We start from the raw sequence: 26,233 nt of genomic DNA, 5'->3' as shown, positions 1-26,233 counted from the left end.
CTATCATACTGTGATTAATCCAGACTTTTTAATTTTTTTATTTTTTTTAAATTCAGTTAAATTAAATACCAACGAAACTTGTGTTCCAATTTGGCTATGATCTCACAGAGCTTCCTGCATGTGAATTCAAAAGCCCAAGGTAAATATTACATCTTCTTCTTCTTTTCCTTTTGGCTTGTCCCTTTAGGGGTCGCCACAGCGCGTCATCCTTTTCCATGTAAGCCTATCTCCCGCATCCTTCTCTCGAACACCAACTGCCCTCATGTCTTCCCTCACGACATCCATCAACCTTCTCTTTGGTCTTCCTCTAGCTCTCTTGCCTGGCAGCTCCATTCTCATCATCCTTCTACCAATATACTAATTATTTCTACTCTGGACGTGTCCAAACCATCGAAGTCTGCTCTCTCTAACTTTGTCTCCAAAACATCGAACCTTGGCTGTCCCTCTGATGAGCTCATTTCTAATTTTGTCCAACCTGGTCACTCCGAGAGCGAACCTCAACATCTTCATTTCCGCCACCTCCAGCTCTGCTTCCTGTTGTCTCTTCAGTGCCACTGTCTCTAATCTGTCCATCATGGCTGGCCTCACCACTGTTTTATAAACTTAGCCCTTCATCCGAGCAGAGACTCTTCTGTAACATAACACACCTGACACGTTCCTCCACCTATTTCACCCTGCTTGGACCCGTTTCTTTACTTCCTGACCACACTCACTATTGCTCTGGACGGTGGACCCAAGTATTTGAAGTCCTCCACCCTTGCTCTCTCTTCTCCCTGTAGCCTCACTCTTTCCCCACCACCCCTCTCATTCATGCACATATATTCTGTCTTACTTCGGCTAATCTCCATTCCTCAAGCATCTTCTCACGCACTAGAATTCTATTGAACAAGCTGGTCAAAAACTCCACAGCCACCTCTCTTAGATGCTTCCATACCTCCACAGGAATGCCATCAAGACCAACTGCCTTTCCATTTTTCATCCTCTTTAATGCCTTTCTAACTGCCCCCTTACTAATCATTGCCACTTCCTGGTCCACCACACTTGCCTCTTCTACTCTCGCCTTACTCTCATTTTCCTCAGCAGCAGCACAAATGGAAGGAGAATAACGGCTGGGAGGTCAAAGTTTCGATGGCTCATATCTGGAATTGAGATCTGAATACTTGTGTCTTCGTGATAATATCTATTGAATTTCACTATCAGTGGATTCGAGTGGAGGCCAGTGTTTCATATCCTTTGTTAGGCCAAAAGTGGTTGTGGAATGCACTTACACTAACATGAATAAAACCAACTGCAAACAATTTCTCTCCCTTAAACCATAACCTCAGACTCAGACAGCCATGAAAGACTATATAAGCTGCAGATGAACATTTACTGTTTATCATTAGACTTTACACCGATCCGATCGCTTTATTGGCTGATAATTAGCATTTTATGATGATCGGCTGATCGGCTTTCATGTCATAAGTCGCTGATCCGATCAATGACGTCATCGATCGGCTCCGCACAAGACATTTAACTCTGCGTCTTCGTCACATATGATTCCAAAAGCTAGTTTATTTTTAACCTTGTCATGTGTCTTGTTGCGCAGTACTGTAACTATCTGACGGCCAATAAAATTTTTTCAATCTTAAATCTCTCGGTGAAAAAACAGTTTGGGACTATTTTGCGCTATCTCAGACAAACAACACGTAAGTAATTTGCAGTCTGTGCACAACTGAAATACGTCATGGGGAACGTCATCTAAATGCTTCAACACAACAAATTTGATCGCGCACCAGAATAATGTACACGAGGAGCATGTCGCATTCAAGCAATGCAGCGTGGGGAGGGGGGAATAAATAAATAAATAAAACTCAAACTGACTCAAACTCTGGACAACACCCGTCGATATAGTCGGGACAGTGAGAAAGTTAGAGTAAGCATGTCATTAACAGTATTTATTAAAGTAATTTAATTGAAATAAAGTAATTTAATAACAGTAAGTTAGCGCCCATTATTTCTGTCAGTTGTAATGTTTATTTAACCTAAACTTATGTCAGTGGCCAATCCTTGAATGCCCCCTACAAAGCGTATTTATCATTAATACTGTGTGGTATTTAGACATTGTCAAGTCAAGTTTATTTTATAGCCATTCATCACAAAAGAGTCTCAAAGGGCTTCACAGGCGACACAGTTGGAAATTATTGAGAACATCCCCTAATCTAAACCCTCCAAATACTGGTTACAAATCTTCAAAACACATCAACAGGTGCCCATAAAGAGGTCTGATACAACTCTTGTGCCTATTTATATACTCAAAAGCTGCATTTACCAATTTCCTTTAAGTGTTTCATGGTTAGCGATGGGAATCGAAAACAGTTTATTTTTGAGAGTAATTCAAATCCTAGGAATAGTTTGTTTACTTGCCTGACGATTTCGCTTATCGATTTGTCTTTTCTCACAAACGTCAAGAAGTGTATTTTGGCTCCGAACCTTTCCAACATGACGCGACCATACGATATAACCACCTATAATTTATATCGTTATTTTAATGTGTGGCCGACTGGTTAGAGCGTCTGCCTCACAGTTATGAGGACCGGGGTTCAATCCCCGGCCCTGCCTGTGTGGAGTTTACATGTTCTCCCCGTGCCTGTGTGGGTTTTCTCCAGGCACTCCGGTTTCCTCCCACATCCCAAAAACATGCATGGGAGGTTAATTGAAGTCTCTAAATTGCCCCGAGGTGTGAATGTGAGTGCAAATGGTTGTTTGTTTATGTGTGCTTTGCGATTGGCTGGCAACCAGTTCAGGGTTTACCCCGCCTCCTGCCCGATGATAACTGGGATAGGCTCCAGCACTCCCGCGACCCTTGTGAGGATAAGCGGCTCAGAAAATGGATGGATTTTAATGTGTGGGGTATTGTGTTAGCTCTGTTGCTACACTAATGTAGTGTCCGAGATCGTAATACTTCAACGGTTGCCTTTCTATTACATCATCCTTGTGCCTCACTCTCTAGGCATGACCCACATCAACCAACTGCGACACTAAAAGTTGCATTGAGCGTAAATAGATTAGTCATGCCTGGAAAGAGAGTGGGGTGCAGGGATGCCATGCTAAAGAAGAGACTTTTTACACTGGTGGTCACTTATGAGTTGAGTTTATTTGAGGAAGTCTATGCATTGTGAACGTGTAAAAGATGGTAGCTTGCGCTGTGCAAAAATACTTTAGTTAAACCTCACTCCTCGAGAACCTTAAGAGTAGTGCCAGCCAGTAGGTTGACATGACAGGCTCTTAAACTGCTGGTTAGCCCGCTCGACTTTCAACCCAGGGTATGGTGGTAACATGGGTTGAAGCCAGGGGCAGGACATTGCCGAATGACCACCATCATACATGTGCTCCAACACAGAATGAGTTTATGTGTGACAGAAGTGACTTTAGATGCCCAACACTAATATTGTATGAAACATGAATTAAGGTTAATCACCAGCAAATACTCGTTTACGGCAATGGCAGAGGAGTGTCATGAACGGAACAGAGGATAGGACCCAAAATTGCACGACTCCAAAACAAATGTACAGTTTCAAAAAGAGAGGTTTAATATATGGGCAGAGGTTGGTACACAGGCAGACAATCCCAAAAAAAAGGCACCAGTATCCAAAAACGTCAGGCAAAAAGGCGAGCTCGATAATCGTAACAGGGTCTTGTCTTACTGTGAGTCTGTGACATGGAAACAAGGAATGCTGGAACGCGACGACAAGGTACAACGAACTGGCAACTAGAAAGAATGAGACACGAGGTTAAATGCAAGGGGTAATTAGGGTGAACGAGGGACAGGTGGTGAAGATGCTCTCAGGAGAGCGGGTGTGTATGAGACAGGAGGAAGACAACAACCGGAACACACACCCATGGTAACGGCCGGCCCCAGATGGCCCCGGAGCCTCTGGATGCGCAAAGTGGAAGTTCCGAATGAGCGAGTAATCCACGATAAACGCAGACAGCACCCACAAACGTTCCTCAGGCCCGTAGACCTCCCAGTCCACCAGATATTGTAACCCCCTCCCCCACCGACGAGATGACAACAGCCGCCTCACAGTGAAGACAGGGCCCCCATCCACGAACCGGGGGGGAGGAGGGGGCCTGGAAGGCGGGACCAGAGGGGGCTCCCGGGCAGGCTTGAGCAGGCTGACGTGAAAAGCAGGGTGGACCCGCATCGACCTTGGGAGCCTAAGCTTCACGGTGACAGGGTTGATGATCTTTGTGATGGGGAAGGGCCCAACGAACCTGGGAGCGAGCGTCCTGGACTCCACCCGGAGTGGAATATGTTTGGTAGAGAGCCAAACTCGCTGACCCACTTTGTAGCTCGGGGGCGGTGTTCTCCGACGGTCAGCAGCGGTTTTGTAGGACCGTCCCTGGCGCAGCAGCATCTGGCGGGCTCGCTCCCAGGTCTTCCTGGACCTTCTCACCATGGTCAATACCGCTGGAACTGTGGACTCTGGGGCTATGGCAGGAAATTGAGATGGTTGGTAACCATGCACAACGTGAAAAGGCGATACACCATTGGATGCAGAGGGGAGGGAATTGTGAGAGAATTCAACTCAAACCAGTTTCTGAGACCAGGATCGCGGCTCCTGTGAAGCGAGCCCAGTCTCCAGGTCCTGGTTCAGCCTCTCGGTTTTGGCCATTGGTTTCAGGGTGAAACTCAGATGACAGACTGACGGTAGCACCTATGAGCTTGCAAAACTCCTTCCAAAATTGCAAAACGAATTGGGGACCCCTATCGGATACCACATTCTTGGGGAAACCATGGAACTTGAATACCTGGTGTATCATTAAATCAGCAGTGTCTTTAGCTGAGGGGATTTTCGGGAGTGCAATGAAGTGTGCCATTTTAGAGAACCTGTCCACGACTGTTTTCAGGGAAATTTTCAGGGCTAAGAGTGTTCTTCAGAGCCTCCTTTTCCACAGTCTCAATGTCCCAAACAAAAGCAGAAACGAAACATGACTTGGGCAAAATGGTTTTAGGGTTGGACAACGAATTCTCTGCGCAGAAAATGCGCGATAAAGCATCTGGCTTACCATTTCTAGAACCAAGTCGGTAGGATAACATGAAATTGAATGTAGTGAAAAACAGAGCCCATCTAGCCTGCCTCCCATTTAATCACTTAGCAGACTAAAGATATTCCAGGTTTTTGTGATTTGTCCATACTAAAAATGGAGTATGTGCCCCCTCTAGCCAGTGCCTCCACTCCACCAAAGCCACCTTGACTGCCACCAGTTTCACGGTCACCAATGTCATAATTTCTCTCAGCTGGGATCAGTTTTTTGGAGAGATAAATTACCATCCATGAGACATTTCTGGGAAAGCATTGCTCCTATACCGGCATCAGACGCATCAACCTCTACCACAAACTGCTGTTTGACATCTGGCAAAGTGAGGATGGGAGCGGAGGTAAAGCTCGATTTAAGTTTCTGAAAGCGAGGTATAATATACGGGCAGAGGTCAGTACACAGGCAGTACAATCCAAAAAAGGCAACAGCATCCAAAAACGTGAGGCAAAAAGGCGAGGTCGATAATCGGAACATGGTCTGGTCTTACTGTGAGTCTGTGACGTGGAAACAAGGAATGCTGGAACGCAACGACAAGGTACAAGGAACTGGCGACTAGAAAGAATGAGACGAGGTTAAATGCAAGGGCTAATTAGGGTGAACGAGGCACAGGTGGTGAAGATGCTCTCAGGAGCAGGTGTGTATGAGACAGGGGGAAGACAACAACCGGAACACACACCCATGACAAGGAGTGTGGATGTAAACAACATTGTATATTACACTACATTACATTATACACAAAAAAAGTGAACATTCCTTTGTGCAACCAGATATGTTGAATGGTGTTTGGATTATTATTATTATTTCTTATTTTTCATATTATTATTTTATTATTAATATATTTTTATTTTTATGATTAGCGTATTTGATTGGTATTTCAACCGGATGTTTGCTATGAAGAAAATTGCCATGAATTTCATGTACCGTAATTTCTCGTGTATCATGCGCATTTCCCCTCCCAAAAAATGTCTTTATGAAAAAAGGTGTAGCATACACTTTGTGTATGAGACAGGGGGAAGACAACAACCGGAACACACACCCATGACAAGGAGTGTGGATGTAAACAACATTGTACATTACACTACATTACATTATACACAAAAAAAGTGAAGATTCCTTTGTGCAACCAGATATGTTGAATGGTGTTTGGATTATTATTATTATTTCTTATTTTTCATATTATTATTTTATTATTAATATATTTTTATTTTTATGATTAGCGTATTTGATTGGTATTTCAACCGGATGTTTGCTATGAAGAAAATTGTCATGAATTTCATGTACCGTAATTTCTCGTGTATCATGCGCATTTCCCCTCCCAAAAAATGTCTTTATGAAAAAAGGTGTAGCCTACACTTTCATTCCAACATGACAGGGGTACGTATGACTGCATATATTTACAGTTGTGCTCATAAGTTTACATACCCTGGCAGAATTTGTGAAATATTTTAAAATACGACTGATGACTGAACAACAATCATTAATTTATTCATGGTTATGTTTTGTTTGATGGTAATGTTTTTCTGAAATGGTTGACAGTTTAATTTGAATCCCATTAAAATACAATTAAATGGTTTTCACCTGGCCCATCATGCTTTAAAGAATTGTACCCATCTTACAAATTCTGCCTGGGTAATCAAACATATGAGCACAACTTTTTGTTTACTCATTTACTAAATAAAAGTAGGGCTGGGAATTTCAAACTAAAAGCAAGTCAATTAAAAAAGTATTACATGTTCAAATAAAGTGCTTAACTTCAGAATAATTATTTTTTAAAAAACTAACAAAATACAGATAATACTTCATACTTCAGATAATACTTTTGATCATATGGGTAGAAGCAAAATCATGCATTGTAAAAATGCATTATATATAGGTAGAAGGATTTGGGGTGCGTATTATACATGGGTGCACATTATACACTAGAAATTATGGTAATTTTAAGGAAATTATATCATACAGTAAATCATTTGTATTATTTCACTCCCTCGCCCATTGAGAATCGATAAGAGAATTAATAATTAATTGAATCGATAAGCAGTATCGATAATAGAATCGGAATATCTAAATTCTCATCAATTCCAATCCCAACTCCTGGTATTAAAAATCACGCTGCATGAAAGTTTATTTGTACATTTCCCTACAGTAACAGCACCACAGGGCCAATCATGAGAACTATTGCTATGTTGATTAGAGTAGCTGATGGAAAAAGGGTGCTCTAAAAATATTTGATTTGGTGTACAGTTAACACTCAAAAACTGTGATGCAGACTGTTTTCTTTTATTCAATTTTGAACCCACCCATCCATCGATCCATTTTCTGTACCGCTTATCCTCACAAGGGTCGCGGGCGTGCTGGAGCCTATCTCAGCTATCATCGGGTAGGAGGTGGGGTACACCCTGAACTGGTTGCCAGCCAATCGCAGGGCACATATAAACAAACAACCATTCACACTCACATTCTCACCTACGGGCAATTTAGAGTCTTCAATCAACCTACCATGCATGTTTTGGGGATATGGGAGGAAACCAGTTAAATTTTTTTTTACCAATTTTATCATGCCTTTAAAGCAACCACAGAGAAGCAGAAGACTTTATAGTACATGCAAGTCATGAATTATGCAAACAATTAATAAAAGAGCAGGTTAGCTCAACACTGATCTTGACTAAGAAAAGGCTAAGAATATACCGAGACCTAAATTTTCAGAGACCAACTGCTTCATTAACTGATCTAATAAAAAGACTGAGATGAGCCTATCTTTCAATCGCAAGCTCATCACCTGCCAGTATAATTGGTAGCATGAGGGCATTTCTCTTAACCACCCAAATCAATATGCTCATCTGCATTGATCATAGTTTTTCACAAGCTGTTGCTCCATAAATTCATGTAGTGTTTATCAAAGCTCCCTGGTAATGAGTAGTGAAAGGGGGCAGAGTTGCACATTTTCATAATTAAACACACACATACACACATACACACGCACACACACACAAACACACACGCTATAATAAAACTGAGATTGGGGATGTGAAGGGATGGCCCAATATGTACACACCTCCACGCATTGTCTATCTAACCCAGGGGTACACTAATGATGTGGTCGATTTGAATGGCCTAATGAGTTCACAAAAAAAAATTTATTTTTAAATGACGTGATGCATAAAGAATGCCTTTTTAGAACACACTAACTCATTGACAAAATATATATATAGTATAAGCCCTGTTAGTGTTAACATTTGTGTGCATCCGTTTGTGCCGTTGCACAAGAAGGCGAAAAGAGTGAAGTAGACAATAAATGCATGATCACGGGATGGACTGCAGTCTGCCTTCAAAGTAGCACTATACATTCATTTAGTTAGGCAGTATAGATCAATTACGGTGTATTGCAATCAAGATCAAGTCATGGGCAGATGGTAGCATCAGTGGAACAGTTATACGACGAAATGGAATAATGACTGTCATTATTTTGTGAGTTGGTAATTAATCAAGAGTGTCACTGAGCTGCATTGCGACAAGCCATATTTAGGGATTTTAAGTTAATTCACCATGAAAAGGTCTTGCTGTTCTTTGTTCCTCCTTCACAATGAGAACAAAACGATGAATTAAACAAGAAGGCTAAATGAACCAATGGACTGTCACAAAATAGAGGTAATATTTTAATAGGGAAGGGAGAAAGGGAAAGAGAAAAAGAACAGCCATTGATCCATTTTCTTAACCGCTTATCCTCATTAGGGTCACAGGTTGCTAGAGCCTAGCAAAAAGCCTAAAAAAAGCACAGGCAAGGGCGACAGACTAACACAGTCTCGCTTGGTTAAACCTTATTTCACCCTATTGGTCAAAAAGGCAATAAAGCCATTTTAGGCTCTTATTTTACATGGCTGGTAGCAAAGAAAGTAGATTAACCAGCCGTGTCCGCAGCCAGTGTGCTATTACGAAGATGTAGGCTGGAATAAATGGATGTTTGTTAGTCTTTCCAATAGTCTCGGCACAGCTTCTTGTGGCACTGTTAACATTATGCAACCTCAAAAGCTATTCTCTTGGAAAGGAGAATTACGGCTTCTGTTGGAGGTCGGATTATCATCACATAAACAAAGCCCAAAAAAACCACAGTGGACATGGCAGGTTTCGCTCTCTCTCTCTCTCTCTCTCTCTCTCTCTCTCTCTCTCTCTCTCTCTCTCTCTCTCTCTCTCTCTCTCACACACACACACACACACACAAATGCATGCACGCACACATTTTCTGGCAAAAGCAAAAAAATATTACTTTGAGCAGTACATTAAATATACGTGTGCAAATGATATGTGTGGAAACGCAAATTGGAACACTTGGCAGAGAGAGTCTTGGCCAGTGGCATCAGGACAGAAGACAAAGAGACAAGCAAAACATTGTTAATGCGAGCTATCTTTCATTGTCTTTCCAAATTATCAAACCAAAGATGTATCACTAGGATTTGATTTAAACTGAAACTAAAGGCTTCCATGATTAATCTCTGTTGCCCGGGAATGTTACTACTAAAAGGCGAGTCATTATTGATATGGCCACATTTCTCATGTTGTATCATTATAGAAAATATAACTTTAAAATTTAAAAATTAGAAATTCTAATGAAATTCAAACATAGCAGGTCATCCAACACAATTTTCTACTTTGGAAGCTTAAAAAAAAAAAAAAGCCTTTTGAGAAACTCACTTTTTTTTCACTGCACAGTACCAGCTTGGCCCGGCTGAGCTCTACACTTGGTTATAACACAATTGGGATACACCTCAAAATGGACCAGTGACCAGTCCAGGGGGAACTCTTGGCGAAAGTAGATTGGGATAGGCTCCAGCTCACATGTGACTCTGAACAAGATAATCACTACAAGATTAAATGGATGAACTTTTTTTGTGCCTCACTATTCTAAATCCCAAACTTTACTGAGCCAAGGCACCTATTGAAAAAATTGCACGCCACACCACCAATCAAAAATGTCACAAAAACTAGTAATTCTGAAATAATGGCGATCTTGTCTCACTTCACTCACAAATTTCCTCAGTGTGAAATTTGGGCTTGTTTAGATGAAGAAAGAGCAGGTAGTCACGACTTACTCTGTTGTATGAATAGCAACATGTGGATACGCAGGTTTATTGTACCTTCTGCCATCTGGAATAGAGTAATTGTTCTTCCTGTCACTATATGTCACGGGGATAGATTGATGAATAACAGGAGCTATTAATGATGCTTCTCCACACGTTTCTATCAAAAAATTAGTGGTGAGAACAAAACCTGAACTATAACCCTGCTATGGAAAGTCAAAAAATGTAGGCAAATGTAAATACACAGAAATATTTGTCTTCATGTACAAAAGCAAACAGACAAATATCATGTGTGCGCTGTCGTTGAACATCTGTGTTTGTTTATGGTGTAAACAAAGGGCAGAGGCCAGAACGTCAGACAGGTTTTCATTTGTCAGCAGATGTAGTGGGCCGCATCATTAGTCACTCTGACAACCACTTCCGGCCTTTGCTTGTTGATGAAACCAAGCTCAAAAGCTAACCCCCACCCCACCACACCCCACCGCGATACACAAACACACACACTCTCCTCTACCCCCCCAAAAAAAAGAACAAGTGCAAAAAGAAACAAGTTAGGTTTAGTGTGTCAGGTCTCACTCCACTGGGAAGAGACGTATGTATGACAGGGATGTGTGGATTCGGCACAACAGCACAGACGACCGGGCAAATTCATTTCTCCAACAAGTCCAGTACTCTTCTCTTTGGCAGAATGGCACATGACATGGCATTGAGTGTCAAAGTCAAAGGAGTCGGGGTGTTTTTTTTTTCAGGGGGCGGGGGCCCACATCTTTTGGCATTTCAAAGGGTGCTACAAATGTCAGCCTCTTTCTGATTCCCACATTCAACCCTTTACGAGCACACACACATCACATACACATGCAAGCACACACGAATGCATCCACGGTCAAACATTTACGTGTGTTTGCTCCCATCACTGACATTAAACGACCGGTAAATGTCTCATGGCGTAACACACACTGGCATATCTTGTTAAAGTCAACCAAAGTGTTTGTGACTCCCAGCTAGAATGGTAAGGAGACCCACTGAATCTTATGAGATCCGATGCAAAATGTCAACATTTCTGCCATGGTTTTGGTTACTGAGTTGTCGCACAGGTTAATACAAAGTGTTTCTGTAATTTAGTACGTAATGTTATTACGTACATGAGCGGATCAAAATATCATGAAGAACTCTCAGTATGGTACCAAACACTTGGTCACCACTGCAAACTAAAAGAACAATAATAAACACATTGTTAGAACACTAATCTGACAGTGTCAAAACTAAGCATCTTTGTAAACTCTTATTTTTTTATACACACAGTAGCTGTTGCATTGCATCTCATTAGACTGTGCAGTCTTACTAAATTAAGTGGCTGTTGAGTGTCCCGTATATCAAAGCATCAAGAAGCACTTGATGCAAAACCAGCAACTAGTGTGATACAAAATTCCGGTTGAAGGAGCATGAAGACCCTCACAGCACAAAGTCTGTGCTTGAGTTCACTCTCTAAAAGTGCCTTCTGGTAACCACAGGGCAGGTTAGAAAGGGAACCAACGGTTTAATTTTTGTTTCCAAGCCACTGTTTTTGTCTCGCTACGATGCTTTTCAACTCAGCCCATTCTGTCCAAGAGCCATCTCCCAAGTCTCTCTTATCTACTGCGTATAAAGGAAACGCTACAACCATTAGTAAGAGAGAAGAGTGTATCTTGATGGCTGCTATGCCCCAGAAGAGCACCATTAGTTATAAAAACAGCTTTAAACTGACTACTGTTTCAATGTTGTCTTGACACTGTGCATCCATTGTAAAAAGTATGTCTCTGCAAATGTGACACAAACTGCAGAAGCCGTTGTGGGTTTTGGGGCCACAGAGGCATACACATGCACTTGTAACCAGATAAAAGGTGTTTGCTCTGCTCTTACCCAAGTGTTGTCATGGTAACGATGGTGTACCAGAAGGAGGCTGGGATGCTGGTGAATTTACTGGAGCTTGAACCCTTCTCTGCGTAGAACATGACGGTAGCAAATATAATGATGGCCATAGTGAGGGAGAAGAGCAGAAATCCCAGCTCTGAGGCACAGCTCTTTAGCGTGTAGCCCAGGATGCGAAGGCCCTGCGAGTGACGGGAGAACTTAAAGATACGGAACACTCGGAAAACTCGGAGGGTCACAAAGGCGCCGCTCACGTCCTCGTTATCAGTCATCACTAGGCCGATGTAGTAGGGCAAGATGGCCACCACATCAATGATGCTCATGACGGACCTCATGAAGCGGTAGCGGCTCGGTGCGGCAAACAAGCGCATCAGGTATTCCACGGTGAAGATCATGACGCACGCCGTGTCCATGCAGAAGAAGGCCACGGTGTAGCGCTCGCCACACGGTACTTCCTTCATATTGAGCACAGAGCCGCAGGGCACTGTCTCGACCACATTGGTGATGACAGAGACTGCGATGAAGAAGCCAGTGACATAGTAGAAGACCAGGGCCATGGTGGAAGTGTGAGGGTTCTCGAAAGCCCGCCACATGGTCTCCCTGAAGGTCATGTTGGGCAGCTTAGCATCCTTGTTGTCCTCTTGGTCATCCATCAGACGCTCTGCATTCTCCCTCTTCCTGTCCTTGTACTCTTCGTAGCAGCAGTCACCGATGATCTCCGGGACAATGCCGAAGAACGCCAGCTCTTCATCGTAAGAGCAGATGCACTCATAGCGAGGGTAGTGGAGTTTGCCTGTGCGATAGAAGTTGAGCACACTGCGAAACACGTCGGGATCCCGGTCGAAGAAGTACTCTTTGGTCTCTTCATTGTAGAAGAACTCCTTCTCGGAGCTCCCCAGGAGGGTGTCCGGATAGCGGTCCAAAGTGTTTCTCCAGGTTTGGAAGCGCCGCCCACTAACGTTTAGAATGATCAACTCATCCTGACGCTTGTTCTTTTCAGTTGGCGCCACTGGCATGGGCAGATTAGCCACAGGCATCCAGCCAATGGCCGCAGCCCGGGCAAAGGGAAGCCATGCCGCCACTCCCGCCGCCATACTGTCTCCGACCCGGGGTGTAGGGGGGAACAAATCTTGCACCTTCACAACCAGCTTGACTTCAGCTCATACACCGACTAGAAGGAGAGAAGAAGGACAGCAGTGCAGAAGAGAGAGAGGCGCGGGTTGAGGTCAGCAGAATGGGGACATTTTAAAATATGTAAGTCTGGCTTCATAACTTTCCAATTGGAAAAACACCAACAGTCTCGTTGAGTGAATGACATAAAACGGAATCTCATTTACAGTAAAACAAAAAATTAGCCATATCTGAAATGTAATTTGGGAGCAGAAACTTAAATCTGATCAACTGCAATTCCAGTTAATCACTTTAAACACTCTTTTGTCACAACAACTACAGTGGATATAAACATTTTGCACACCCCCATTCAAATGCCAGGTTTTTGTGATACAAAAATGTGAGCCCAAAATAAATAATTTCCAAACTTTTTCCGCAATGAATGTGACCTATTAACTGTAAAACTCAATTGTTTTTCTTTTTTTCTTTTAAAGAGGGAACGTAAAAATAAACAATTTAAATAATGTAGGTGGACAAGTGTGCACACCCTCTTATAACTGGGGATGTGGCTGTGTTCAGAATGAATCAGTGGCATTGAAACTCATGTTAAATGTGTGTCAGCACAAACCTGCCACCATTTAAAGTTTAACTGACTAAACCCAAATGAAGTTAAGAAGTTTTCCTGACAGTTTTGTAGTCACATCTTTTCACATCACATCGCGTCAGTTTCCACAGTATCCAAGGGATCGCATTGTTTAACGTTAAAGAGAATGGTACAAAACAATTTCCAAGACAATAAATGTACTTTGGAACACAGTAAAGACAGCCGTCACCAAGTGGAGACAAAAAAACCTCCAAAATTGACTTAAAGACAGACGAAAACTGGTCCAGGAGGCTGCCAAGAGGCAAACAGCAACATTGAAGGCGCTGCAGGAATTTCTGGCAAGTACTGGCTGTTTAGTACACGTGCCAACAAACCCCCCGTTTTCTGCGTACTGTATGTCTGGCCTACTGTATGTCTGGCAAGACGGAAGCCAGATCTTACAAAGAAAAAAAAGCTAAAAAAAATTCTTCCAAATGCATGTGGGAAAATATTCTTATGGTACAATTAAACCAAGGATGAACAATTCCCAAAAAAAAAGCATCATGCTTTGGAGCTGTTTTTATGCAGCTTGGGGCTGGGGCCTTAGTCAAGATGGACGAAAATACGAACAGTTCCAAATAGAGGTCAGTGTGAGTGGGGGGAAAACAAACAAACAAAAAAAAAAACCTTCAGGCTTCTGCTATGCATTAAAAAATATATCAGGATAAGCCTACTAAAATAGTTGAACTATATTTGAGGTTAACCAACAGCACTTTAAATGGTGGCAGTCGTGCATTGACTCCCCTTTAACGAGTTTGAATGTGACTGGTTAAAACCCGAACACAGCCAAATCCTCAGTTACAAGAGGGTGTGCACACTTGTGCAACCACATTATCTCTGGTTATTTTTACTTCCTTTTGAAAATATTTCCTTTTTTTTCCCGGTTAAGTTGCACAGGTTATAGGCTACATTAATAATGGAAAAGTTGACAATTCTTTATCTTGGCCTCATTTTTTTTTTTATTGTCTCAAAAACCAGACATTTGAACAGAGGTGTGTTGACTTTTTATATCCACTGTATATTGAGTTGCAATTAAGAAGCAGCCTTGCAGGACACAGTTTGCTGCATCTTGCCAATACTCACTATTAAGCTGAGTGCAACCGGGCAAGATGTTCAGCCAAACCTGTTGAGTTTCCCCAGTAAATGCGCATTGAAACTAATCCAGATGAAGTAAAAATTTAGTTAATGTTGAATTATCACTATTAAGTCACAGTGGCAACAAGTTATTGCATCGTTGCTGGCCAGTTGCCTACAAAAACCTCAACAAATATACTGTATTCAGAACAGAGGCAGGTTGAACACTTTGCACAAAACACCTAGGCGTTAACTCACCTATTGGAAATTCTCCATCCAAAAAAAAAAGGCAATCTTCTTCCAGAGCACTTTAGTTCCCTTTAAATCGTGTTACGTTCTTTTTTTTTTCCTTCTGAAAAAAGGCGTGTCTGTTAAATGCACAGTAGCAATGAAGTTACCTAGTGAAACCAGTCAATGTGTCACCGTGAGAGGAGAGCGGAGTAAAGCGTCGACGAGTGGACGTACCACAAATTGGTGAGCTCACTTGCCATCCTGCTCAGCGGAGGGATGGGGAGAGCACGCAGCCGGAGAGACACCCGCTACTCGGCTTCTCGACGTGAGCAGAGGCGGGAGATCGAGGCGAGGAGGAGGAGGAGGAGGAGGAGCGCTCTTTCTCTCTCTCTCTTCTCTCTCTCGCTCGCTCTTCATCTCTCTAGCTCTTAAAACATCGCAGCGATGTGAAACCTCACTCTGATTCATAGAAGAAACATAATCCATTGATGAAGTGTAAAAGCGCTGGCTTCCAATAATTCTAGATTACACGAGGGTCCTCGATAACTTGAAATGATTATTTCATGCGCTGCATTCGTTTGACTTTCTGGTTTAATGTCGCTGACATTTTTCTCGTTATTTGAAGTCCATGATTACAGTAATGAATGCTGAGAAAAGCAGTAGCCAGCGAGGGAAATTAAGTCATGCTGATAATTCCAGACCGTGCTGGACGTAAATGTGTACACCCCCCTTTGAAAACTAATCTTCAACAAAAATAAACCATTTTCAGAATGAGTTTTTGTAAGACACACCTGTTTGAATCTTTTTTTTTTATTTTGTTTTTTTTATTTTCATTGGTCTCTACTAAATTTTAAACACTATTGGCACATTGACATGACATTTTCAATCAATGGCCTGCTGGCTTCTGTATTTTTCCAGTCCTCAGTGTTTGCATTGGTGGGCGGAGCCTACAGCACCACACCTGCTATCCGTTGTCGTCAGTTGGGTACTTTGGATCTGAGGAAGCTGCAGGAAGGCGTCAGCTCAATGCTCACTACCCATTGCTTGCCAGCCCTACATTTATGTATTTCCAGTCGGTAGTCGTTTTTGTGCCATTGTACTTGCTGTTTTGCTGCAAATCCGGGGTCCGGCCTTCCTGTGGTCCTCGCCCAGTCAGTCGGGATAAACCCAAGCACAGCCTTATCCTCTTGTGAGGATAAACAGTACAGAGAATGGATGGATGGATGGATATCAGACATGACACTATTATCATCTGCTGTCAATCATTTTCATCAGCTCAGCTTGCTCACTGACCTTCGTTCCCTCCATCTGGTCTATGATGAGATGTAACTGAATTGCACTGACGCTTATGTTCACCAATCAGTGTTGCAACCAGCATTGGACTGTTTCTTTTTCATTAAGTTACACATTATGATTGACTAGTGACCAGTTCAGGCCAACCTGCTTCTTGTCCAAAGTCAGCTGGACGTGTGTCTAACTCACCTGTGACCCCGGAGCAGAATAAACCACGGATGGATGGTGTTCCAGATATTATATTGATGACATCACACAATCAAGATCCTATTATAGTATGAAGAAATATGTCATTTGTTCAAGATCACTTTAAAATGAAAGTTAATATTTCAGATAACTAGAGTCCAAATCTATTTATCTTGAAGTCCATTTAAATCCATGTGGAACCTAACAATGATGTGAAATGTTGGTTACACATGCAAAACTTTAGTCATTTATTAGCCTGTGGGTCTCAAGGCAAGATAATGCTTACATTTTAAATCAACTTTGTAAATGATTGAGCGCTCAAGCAAGGATAATTTTTTTCCTAAACTAAAGTATTTTCAAACCTGCTTGGATGTCAGTGCTATCTTGCATTTCTAGTAGCTGTAAAATATGACACTCATTTTCAACAATCGGATATAACATAATAGTCTACGCAATGGCATGCTTGACACAATCGTAAGAGTGCTGCAATAAAAACAGACGTGCATGATTTGTGCCTTTTCTTGTCTCCCATTAGAGTCTGCTTATCATCTCAACATTTATAGTGACTCATGAAGGCAAAAAAAAAAACTAAAGTGGAAAACTATGATCTCAACATAGAAGAAGCCATTGGATTTACATTTGATGATCATGAATTCATTTAACTCATGATATATTTTTTTGAGGTGTGCAGAAAAGTTTGACGAAAGCTATTTTCTGTTCTAGCAAGATCCGTGAAAGCACAATTGGATGGATAGAGGAAGGAGTGGAGAGGCCTGACCTCAACCCCATGAATTGTGAGGTAGGTCCTCTCTTCCCACATCTGTGACCTCTGACCTAAAAAAAATTCTTGTCAAAAGGCAATAGAAATTTCCACAGGCACAATCCAAAATCTTACAAAGTCTGCAAAGCACGGGCAACTTCAAAAGTTCTTCTATTTTTAGTCAACTTGGTGTCAAACGTATTCCAATAAAAAAGTTATTTAATGTAGCCGTCAAGCACCACAAGGTCATTGGTGCTAAAGCTCATAAGTAAAAAAAAATGTTTATGTGAGAATGTGGTGATTTGTATTCACATTCTGTCTCAGTCTCTCTCGCTCCACATTATTCATTGCTTTGCTTTGCATGAAAAAAATGCGGACATAATTGAGTCAACTGGGATATTATCACTCCGCAGTGTATTCCATAATAAATAGGGCGGGTGTTCCCAGCTCTGCATATACTGTACAGTATATACACTATATAGTATCTGAGCATGGTTATGGGTGTACCATACATGGCATCCATAAAGGGTGAAATGACCTTGTGGAAAAATTTTCTTAAGTTTTGGCTGTGATGAGAATGACAGGGTCACACACTTAAATCCATAAAAAGACACACACAAAAAACATCACTGCATTAAAACTGGACTTTTAAACTGATGAGTTTGTGACAAATTTCAGCAATTCAAATGTCACTGAATAACAAGGTGGGTTGAATTTCACGGTCAGCAGGACGCTGTAATTGCCATGACAGTGATATTAAAATTGTAAACTCTTTCTCCATTGCTGTCTGACAAAATATCGAGGCTAAAAGTCTTCTGATACACCACACTGTCCCCTTTTTAATTTTTTTTTATTTATCTATTTTTTGGGGTGGGGGGGATTACGCAATCCCCAAAGCAAAATTCCCAAATTCTCACTCTGCAGTATATATTATCTATCGATCTGCCTCTCTGCCTGCTTTTTTTTTTTTTTTTTTTGGCATTCTAAACACAATGGAAAAATGATCTGCAAGCAGAGTGAGCTTATTAAATATTTGTGCCCGAAATCTGAAATTAAACTTTGTACATAAATCATCAGTGAATTGTTTTACATTCTCATATGCATACACTGCTTCACCATACCCTTAGCAGGTACATCAGTCTCAAGCTTTCTGGCATTATTTTCAATTGAATGTGCAAGTTTATTCCTTATTACCGATGCTGTAACGCTTGACTCTACAAAGCTAAAGCCGCTCCCCCCCTTGATTATGTTTGTGTAGATTTGCAATGAATAAATTCCCTCCATTCCAACAACTGTAAGTTCAAAGGGACATCTGGGGGCTGTTTTTAATATTTGGAGTTAATTTTTAATCCAACATACCAACAGACTTTCGTTCTATGTTTTGCCATTTATACAGTTTGTCTTTTGCAAATACTCCTGCATGGATCCACTACTGACCAAGCATCACTATTGGCAATCAATAAATGACACTGTCTTTTTTCATTTCTGACATTATAACCTTTGTGTTTATTCTTTATTTATTTGAATCAGCTTCATATGGGCCAGTTACCTGTTACGTTGCCCACAACTTGTCTTGGTTTGCTTCATCTACATGTAGGTACTGAAATGGTCCTCCAAGGGTTTAGTCTGTAACTGTGGTTAATCATCCGTTTGTCTCGTATTGATCTGGCAGGCCCTCAGTCGAGTGTTCGGGGAGCCATTGGCTCAAGGAGGTTATAGATGTTTCTTTGGGCCCCACACAGTCCACAAAAGACAGCTTCACCCCACAAGGTTTAAGTGACAAGTCAAATTAGAGATTTTTATTTCTTTAAAAAAAAATTTTTTTTTAATTATTATTATTTTTTTGCTTCCAAATGGCACAATTCGGTTATGGCGGTATAAAGAAAAAAAACAAATCTTACTTGGGGAAAAATACTATGTAAATATATCAGATGACCTTTGCACTTTCAACCTTGTGTCACCCAGACAGGAAGGGCACAAATAACAATGAATGTGCTCGTAAAATTTGCCGTAAGAAACTGAGTTGGTCCACACAACGAAACAGAAATCTGCTTTTAAGTGACCTAATTTGCTTTATTGGTAAAGTTCTTCCTAGCCGACGACAGAGAAATAAATAACACCAGCACTTTTCACAAACATCCACGTCTGTGCGCATAAGTACGCTTTCTTTGTTGTGGGAACAAACCTTTCGTTTCGGTGAATAAAATGAAAAATAAAAGTGAATAAAATCATCACTCATATCATTTCCCGGGGACTCTGACTCATCACTGATGCCTAAGTAAGATTAATAAAGCGTTCAGTTCCCATTCCAGGGCTCTTCTGTAACCAGTGATGGACAATATGCAATCAAGCAGTAAATATCAAAGATCAGACAAAATAAATGTTTAGCCAAGAAAATTTATGAGCCAGAAGATGAGCACGATATAAACCTTTTGATTTGGTCTCTGACAATTTTGCCCATCTATATGGGTCATTATTCGTGGGCATTACAAAGCAGCAATTGACTGATTTAAGATAAGCCAATCTATTTCCAAAGCTGAGCCTTCTTTTTGTGCTTAATTGGAAATGGGGAACTTCTGGAATGATTTGTAAGCACCTGAACTTCATCCTAATTACGAGGTTGAGATGTAATCACTGAAGGTTAACCGAGGGTGCACCACGTTAATTACGGTACATGTGCATGCTTTGAATCAAAAATGGTGGATTTGATCATCTTATCACTGAAGTTGATTTGACAAACGGATAACAATAAAGGGAGACATTTACGTACACTCTGCTTCACATGTATTCTTCACCGTGTGCCTGCATAATCATACATTTTGCAAAGTGTGATTAGCAATATCGATAGTCAAGTAATCATTCTTCACTATCAGCTGCAACTTTGAATACAGAACCCCATAAACATTAAACTTTCCCCAGCAGTCTTTCAGCATGCATTTTTCACATTTGCGCATGACGTCATCAAATATCACAACACCTTGATATAACCACAGTAGCGTGGCGTGCGGCTTTGAGTGTGGATGGTGAGAAAGGTTAATGATGCTTCTGCCGTAACCATGGCAACACCCGTCTGGCAGCACTTGTTCAGTCATAATTTATTACAACTATTCTTATCGTGAGCATAAATGAATTTTGCTTAATGTGTGTGTACAGCAATACAGACATGTTGATGGCAATATGTGGATATAGTGTGCTTTAGACAAATGCATGATTCAAATGTTATTTTAAGCACTCCATAGCACTGAATTTGTCATTCAGTGCCTTGATATTGCATCTGCCTCAATGCGTTGTTTGTAATTTTCCATACACGGCTAACATAGCAGAACACTACATGCCATGCGTGGACCAATGAATACATCCTAGTCATCTGTGTGAGAATACTGACTTGATAATATAATTCAGTTCTTCTTCAGTACAAGACTTAATTTTACACTATAATGGAGAGGACAATGTCAATGTCAAAATCCATCAGTCAAATTTGAATGCGCCCTCTCAGAAGATTTGAACTCACCGTACCTCACAATAGTTCCTGGCAGTGTTGCGGAGCATTAAATGGATTGTGTGTCATTGTTGAATGTGACCGATTTTTCCCTTCGTGACAGGTTGAGGTGCACAGGAAAGACAGAGGAAGTAGAACCTTGCAAGACATTTAATGTACAGAAAAGCACATAGAAAGTCATATATTGTCCACTCGGGAACTTTGCTGTGACCCTCGTTATAATGTGATTAATCCAAAATTGGTAGCGAACATTCGAGAAGAAAAAGAACCTCTACAGCAGCATGGCAAACCACAAATCTAGTTCAAATTAGTTTCCTCTAATCTGTTCTTCAGATGTTCATTGCTGTTTTCAAGGTAGTAAGAGCATCTCTTCAATCTCACGAGAAACACCTGGTTCAATATCTTATTGATGCCGCATCACTTTAACGAACCGTGTTCACCTCATTTTCTGTTAAGGAGTAACTTCCACAAACACATCAACATTCCCTTCCGCCGCCACCGATTATGCCCAAGGTTCTTTGCCAGAAGACCATCCTAATCCTCCTTACCTACAGCAAATGTACTTTATCACAGTTATGCATGATGAAGCATTATACACGTTTGTTCTAAATTGTGCCAAAAGGAGTACAGGAGATTTAGAAAGGTCTAATTAAGTCAACAACTCCTGGCTGACTCACAAAGTATTTGGGCTCTGCCAGGCAGAATTTCATTATCAGCAGTGGTGTTACTGTCTGATAAGAGAGCATCAATATTTGTATTGAAATAAGTTCACGGGCAGTAGAGAAAAAGACAACAATATTAATAGTACATGAAAAGAAGTCACTGCAAAAAATCGTTATTCTTTATATGTATTATGAGTAGAAAGGTTACACGCAGACACACACACACACACACACACACACACACACACACACACACACAGACATATGTAATCATTAAGTACCATAAGTGGTTAAGGTCCAATAAAATAATGATTAAAAAATCCATCCATCCATTTTCTGAGCCACTTCACCTCGCTAGGGTCGCGGGCGTGCTGGAGCCTATCCCAGCTGTCATCGGGCAGGAGGCAGGGTACACCCTGAACTGGTTGCCAGCCAATCGCAGGGCACATAGAAATAAACAACCATTCGCACTCACAGTCATGCCTACGGGCAATTTAGAGTCTCCAATTAATGCATGTTTTTGGGATGTGGGAGGAAACCGGAGTGCCCGGAGAAAACCCACGCAGGCACGGGGAGAACATGCAAACTCCACACAGGCGGGGACAGGGATTGAACCCGGGTCCTCAGAACTGTGAGGCTGACGCTCTAACCAGTCGCCCACCGTGCTGCCATGATTAAAAATAATAATAATAAATCCTTTTTGGTGTTGTAATTTAGTCATTTAAAGATCAATGTGAAGAAACTGCAGGCTGGATTCAAAACTGATGAACTTGAAGACTTGCTTAAGGTCGAACAGTTACAAATGCGTATTACTCTGTTGTGAATTTGGATCAAAGCACTAAGAACACTAAGTTCAAAAATTTCAAAGCGTAGAAGTGAAACTGGAATTATTTAATTTAGTTCCCTGTTTTGTCTTGTTTTCCTGTGTTCATCTCTTGTCTTGCTCGTTAGGTTTCTATTTGCAGTTGTTCCTTGTGTCTTCCGATCAGCTCCCTCCAGCCACTCATGTCTTGTCCAGGTGTGCCTTGTTGTCTCATCACTTAGATTGTATTTAGTTCCCCGGGGTCGTTCAGTCTACGGCTGTTCATTGTTGTTGATGTTGTTGTGTTAGTCACATAATGCCTTGATCAGACTGCAAGACAAATTTGGTTTTTCACATTGGCACGAGGCCAAACTACTGCTTTCAAATCTTGCCGTATCTCGGTCAGACAGTGGCAACACTACATGACGTGTAGTCTGACACCACCGTATCTCGTCTTTTCCGATCACTGAGCTTTATCTTGGCAAATCAAACTCCGTCGGGGAGCGGATACAACCGTTACCATGGTTGTCAAACAATGGATCGCTGCTTCAATGTTGTGGGGAAAAAAAGAACACAAAAACGTGTGGGTGCTCAGGAGACGACGTTTTGGCTATCCATTCAAGGATTGACTTGAGGTATGTTCACGTACTTTCAATATGATACGGCTTGCAAGCAGGCAACAAAACGTTATGTAGCCTAGTAAGCTAGTGTTAGCACTAAAGTTGGTATGTAAAGATGCCGGCGTTCTGTCGATTCATGCTCTAAAGCCAAATAGTTTGTGCGCGTGAATAAATGTTGACAATGGTGACCTAGTATTCTGACAACGGCAAGCACAGGAGGCGATGCGTCGGTCACAATACGCAATCCTGTTTGGTAAAGGTACGCTGTCGGAGAGTTGTCGTTGATATGTCACACTAGTCGGAAGGTATCCCAAAAATCAAACATGATACGCTTTTCATTTTTGTGTCGTAGGGCTATCGTAGGGCTAAATCGTTGGTCGTGCAATTTGTCACACTGCAACAAGTTTTGTCGTTCCCGACAAAATATGTCGGGTCCGATCTGGGAAATCCCCCGCGATAGCTAATCGGGCCAATATCATGGCTAAAATCCGATCGGATCTAGGCATTAATCTAGTCATGTTGTTTCCTTTTGTGGTGAGATATTCCCTGTGTTTGTTTGTGACTTTGAATCTTGATTTTTTGTTTTGATAATTCCACAGACCTTGTCTGCCTTTTTTCATTTTTTAAATTAAATATCATTTTGAGACTTCTACCTGCCTGCCTTGTCTCCCTGCTTCCGTGGATTTGTGTCCTCCACCTTTTACCTCAATAAAAAAAAAAAACGCAGAGTGCAATGTTCTCCTTCCCTGGCCATGTTCTTTCTTACTTAAAATGTACTATTTGGAAACTCTAAATTAAGGTGTCTGTAGTGACACTGCACTAATACAGTATACCTTTGATTGAATTGATATATATATTATGTGAGCAATTATCTCTTGAGCAATTTAGGATAGCTAACAGGCAGCTGATGTGCCACCTTTTGTTGATAGAAAACACTTTTGAGACATAAAGACGAGAAAAAACAGTCACTGAGCAATGAAGGGTTGCTAGTTATCTGGTAATGCCGGTACATTTGTTTTTTTTGTTTTTGACAATTGCGCAAAAAGATGCAGAGTCCTCTAGCACTTAGAGCAGTTCGAATGACTAATATTGCAATAGTCCGGTGCAATGACCATTGTGCAAAGGGCGCCGAGACTTCAAGCTAGTAGTACGATAGTCTGGGACAATGTTGATTGTGCAAATGTTGCAGATTCTCCTCAGTCAGTGTGCAAATAGAGCAGATGCTACTCTGGCATGAGTGGCCAGTATTGGTCAACAACAGATATGCAAATAGTGCAGCGTGGTGAGACTACTACAGTGAGTGCACAAGTACTATATAATTGGCCCGACAGAAATGTGACAACAAACTCAAGACAAAAAGACACAAAATTGGCAGCATGTTGCAATGGAATTGTATGTTAGATGTGAAATGAAATGAAAGGATACTTTATTTGTGACATGCCACATGGACAGCATTTAGTATCCATCCACCTATTTAAACTTGTATTCTTCCACTCATGTGGGGACAGCAGTTTAAACAGGAGAGACAGACATTATTGTCCATGGCTTCCTCCTCGAGTTCCACCAGGATGACACTCCCAGGCCAACTGTGAGAGGTCCAAGGTGTGCCCGAGTCCTCATCCAATGTAAAATGCAATAGATTCCAATGTAGACTTCCTAAATTAAGAAGAGCCATAAAGTCAATCACTGGTGCTATTGCTTTATTGAGCAACCTTGCGTAATTACAATGGGATGGAATGAAGGGGCCCAAAGCAAGGAGAACTGGACAGTATGCAAAGTAGCTAAATCAATTTATAATGAGATATAATGTCATCCAATGTGCAGCATATGGCTTGGTTTCCCACACCGTCATTGTGTTCTTGCTGAAAATGCACTTCTGGCCCAAAACCGGAGCAGAAAGTGTTGCACAGGGCATTGAAGAAACTCTTCTCAAGTTGATTACCATAAATCAGACAGACACCCAAAAGATGCAACATTCCAGTGGAGACTCTTTGAATTTCTGTTTGCTGAGTCAGTGTTTCACTGAACAGTGTGCAAAACAGAACCATACCAAAGTGTTTTTTTTTTTTTCATTAATTTTTTTTAATTGCAGCAAGCAAGCAGAAATTCAAGCAAAAGCTGCATGGTTGCAAGCTTAGTAGTATTAGTAATTGGAACCCATTGTCTTGTTTGCAAATTCTACACTCAAAACACATTTCTCACACGATCTCTTTGTTGTTTCAAAGTGAGGGAAGAGGAGGGAATTGTGAGAGTGATGGAAAGCCCAATAACGCTACATGTATCAACTCAAAGACGCATGGTCTCTGGCAGGCCAGGCAGAGCTTAACGAGATGCTGTGATATGGAATTATTGATCATGTCTGTCAGACCAAGACTGGAATTCACAGGAGCTTATCTTCCTCTCATTATGCTGCTGATTAAGATATGTCGCCCAGACTTGACTGCTTATCACATGGATAGAAGTGACAGACAAACTGGATGATGATTCCCCTCTCTGGAGAACAAACTTACCGTAACAAGACTTTTACATGCATATCTAAGTACATATGTGTATGACTGTGGATACTGATCAGTACTAGGCAAAATCATGGGAGAATCACGAGCACTCTTGTGTCTTAACATGTTTCACAGCAATAATTTTGAAGAAGCAAATCAATAAATAATATGACAGATATGGTTTGCGCAATTAAGCAAATAATACAAAATCATTTTCAATGCAACTCTTTCTGGTCATCAAATTCATTAACACTGGTCTCCGCACTAAGGGCTATATTCTCCCGTTCGCACATATGCTTCGTGTTTTTTTTCCACACCTGGGCTTGCCCACGTTTCATCTGCACGGATTCTCCTTTCCACATTTGTGACATAACCAGAGAGTGAGTGTGCAACCATCAAGGATGTGTGATTCATCAAATTTTGAGGCTGGATCTAAATCATTGAGAATGGAGTTTTCCTGAGACTTGAATTGTCATTTGAAATGAATTAGAAAAATATATTACACTCCGAATATTAAAATACTTTATGTCACGGATGTGTGATTCATCGAATTTTGAGGCTGGCTGTAAATCATTGAGAATGGAGTTTTCCTGAGACTTGAATTGTCATTTGAAATGAATTAGAAAAATATATCACACTCCGAATATTAAAATACTTTATGTTATGGATGTGTCGTTGCCAGTCGGAACATGCACACCGCTCCCGCTAACACTCTAACACTTTTGAGACCAGGTTTTTCATCCATCCATCCATTTTCTGAGCCGCTACTCCTCACTAGGGTCACGGGCGTGCT

The 26,233-nt window shown here is 41.3% G+C and overlaps 1 protein-coding gene and 1 long non-coding RNA gene across 3 annotated transcripts in view; both read right to left on the bottom strand.

Annotated features, from left to right (window-relative positions):
- kcnd3 (potassium voltage-gated channel, Shal-related subfamily, member 3) overlaps window positions 1–15,442 on the bottom strand; it is a 97,825-nt gene extending 82,383 nt beyond the window's left edge. The window contains exons 1-2 of the mRNA XM_061799437.1: window positions 15,151–15,442; window positions 12,057–13,236 (exon numbers count right to left, since the gene is read on the bottom strand). Of these exons, the coding sequence (XP_061655421.1) occupies window positions 12,057–13,159 (1,103 nt within the window). The 5' untranslated portion in view covers window positions 13,160–13,236; window positions 15,151–15,442. The remainder of the gene's footprint in view (window positions 1–12,056; window positions 13,237–15,150) is intronic.
- Window positions 15,443–24,054: 8,612 nt separating this feature from the next.
- LOC133484798 (uncharacterized) overlaps window positions 24,055–26,233 on the bottom strand; it is a 28,768-nt gene continuing 26,589 nt past the window's right edge. For both annotated transcript variants that reach the window (XR_009791664.1, XR_009791084.1), the window contains one exon: window positions 24,055–24,601. This is a non-coding gene — a long non-coding RNA (uncharacterized LOC133484798). The remainder of the gene's footprint in view (window positions 24,602–26,233) is intronic.

This window comes from Phyllopteryx taeniolatus, chromosome 1 (genome assembly GCF_024500385.1).
Source record: "Phyllopteryx taeniolatus isolate TA_2022b chromosome 1, UOR_Ptae_1.2, whole genome shotgun sequence".
Lineage (NCBI taxonomy): Eukaryota > Metazoa > Chordata > Actinopteri > Syngnathiformes > Syngnathidae > Phyllopteryx > Phyllopteryx taeniolatus.
The sequence above is the reverse complement of the archived record's forward strand: the minus strand, read 5'-3'. Positions and strand labels throughout refer to the sequence as shown.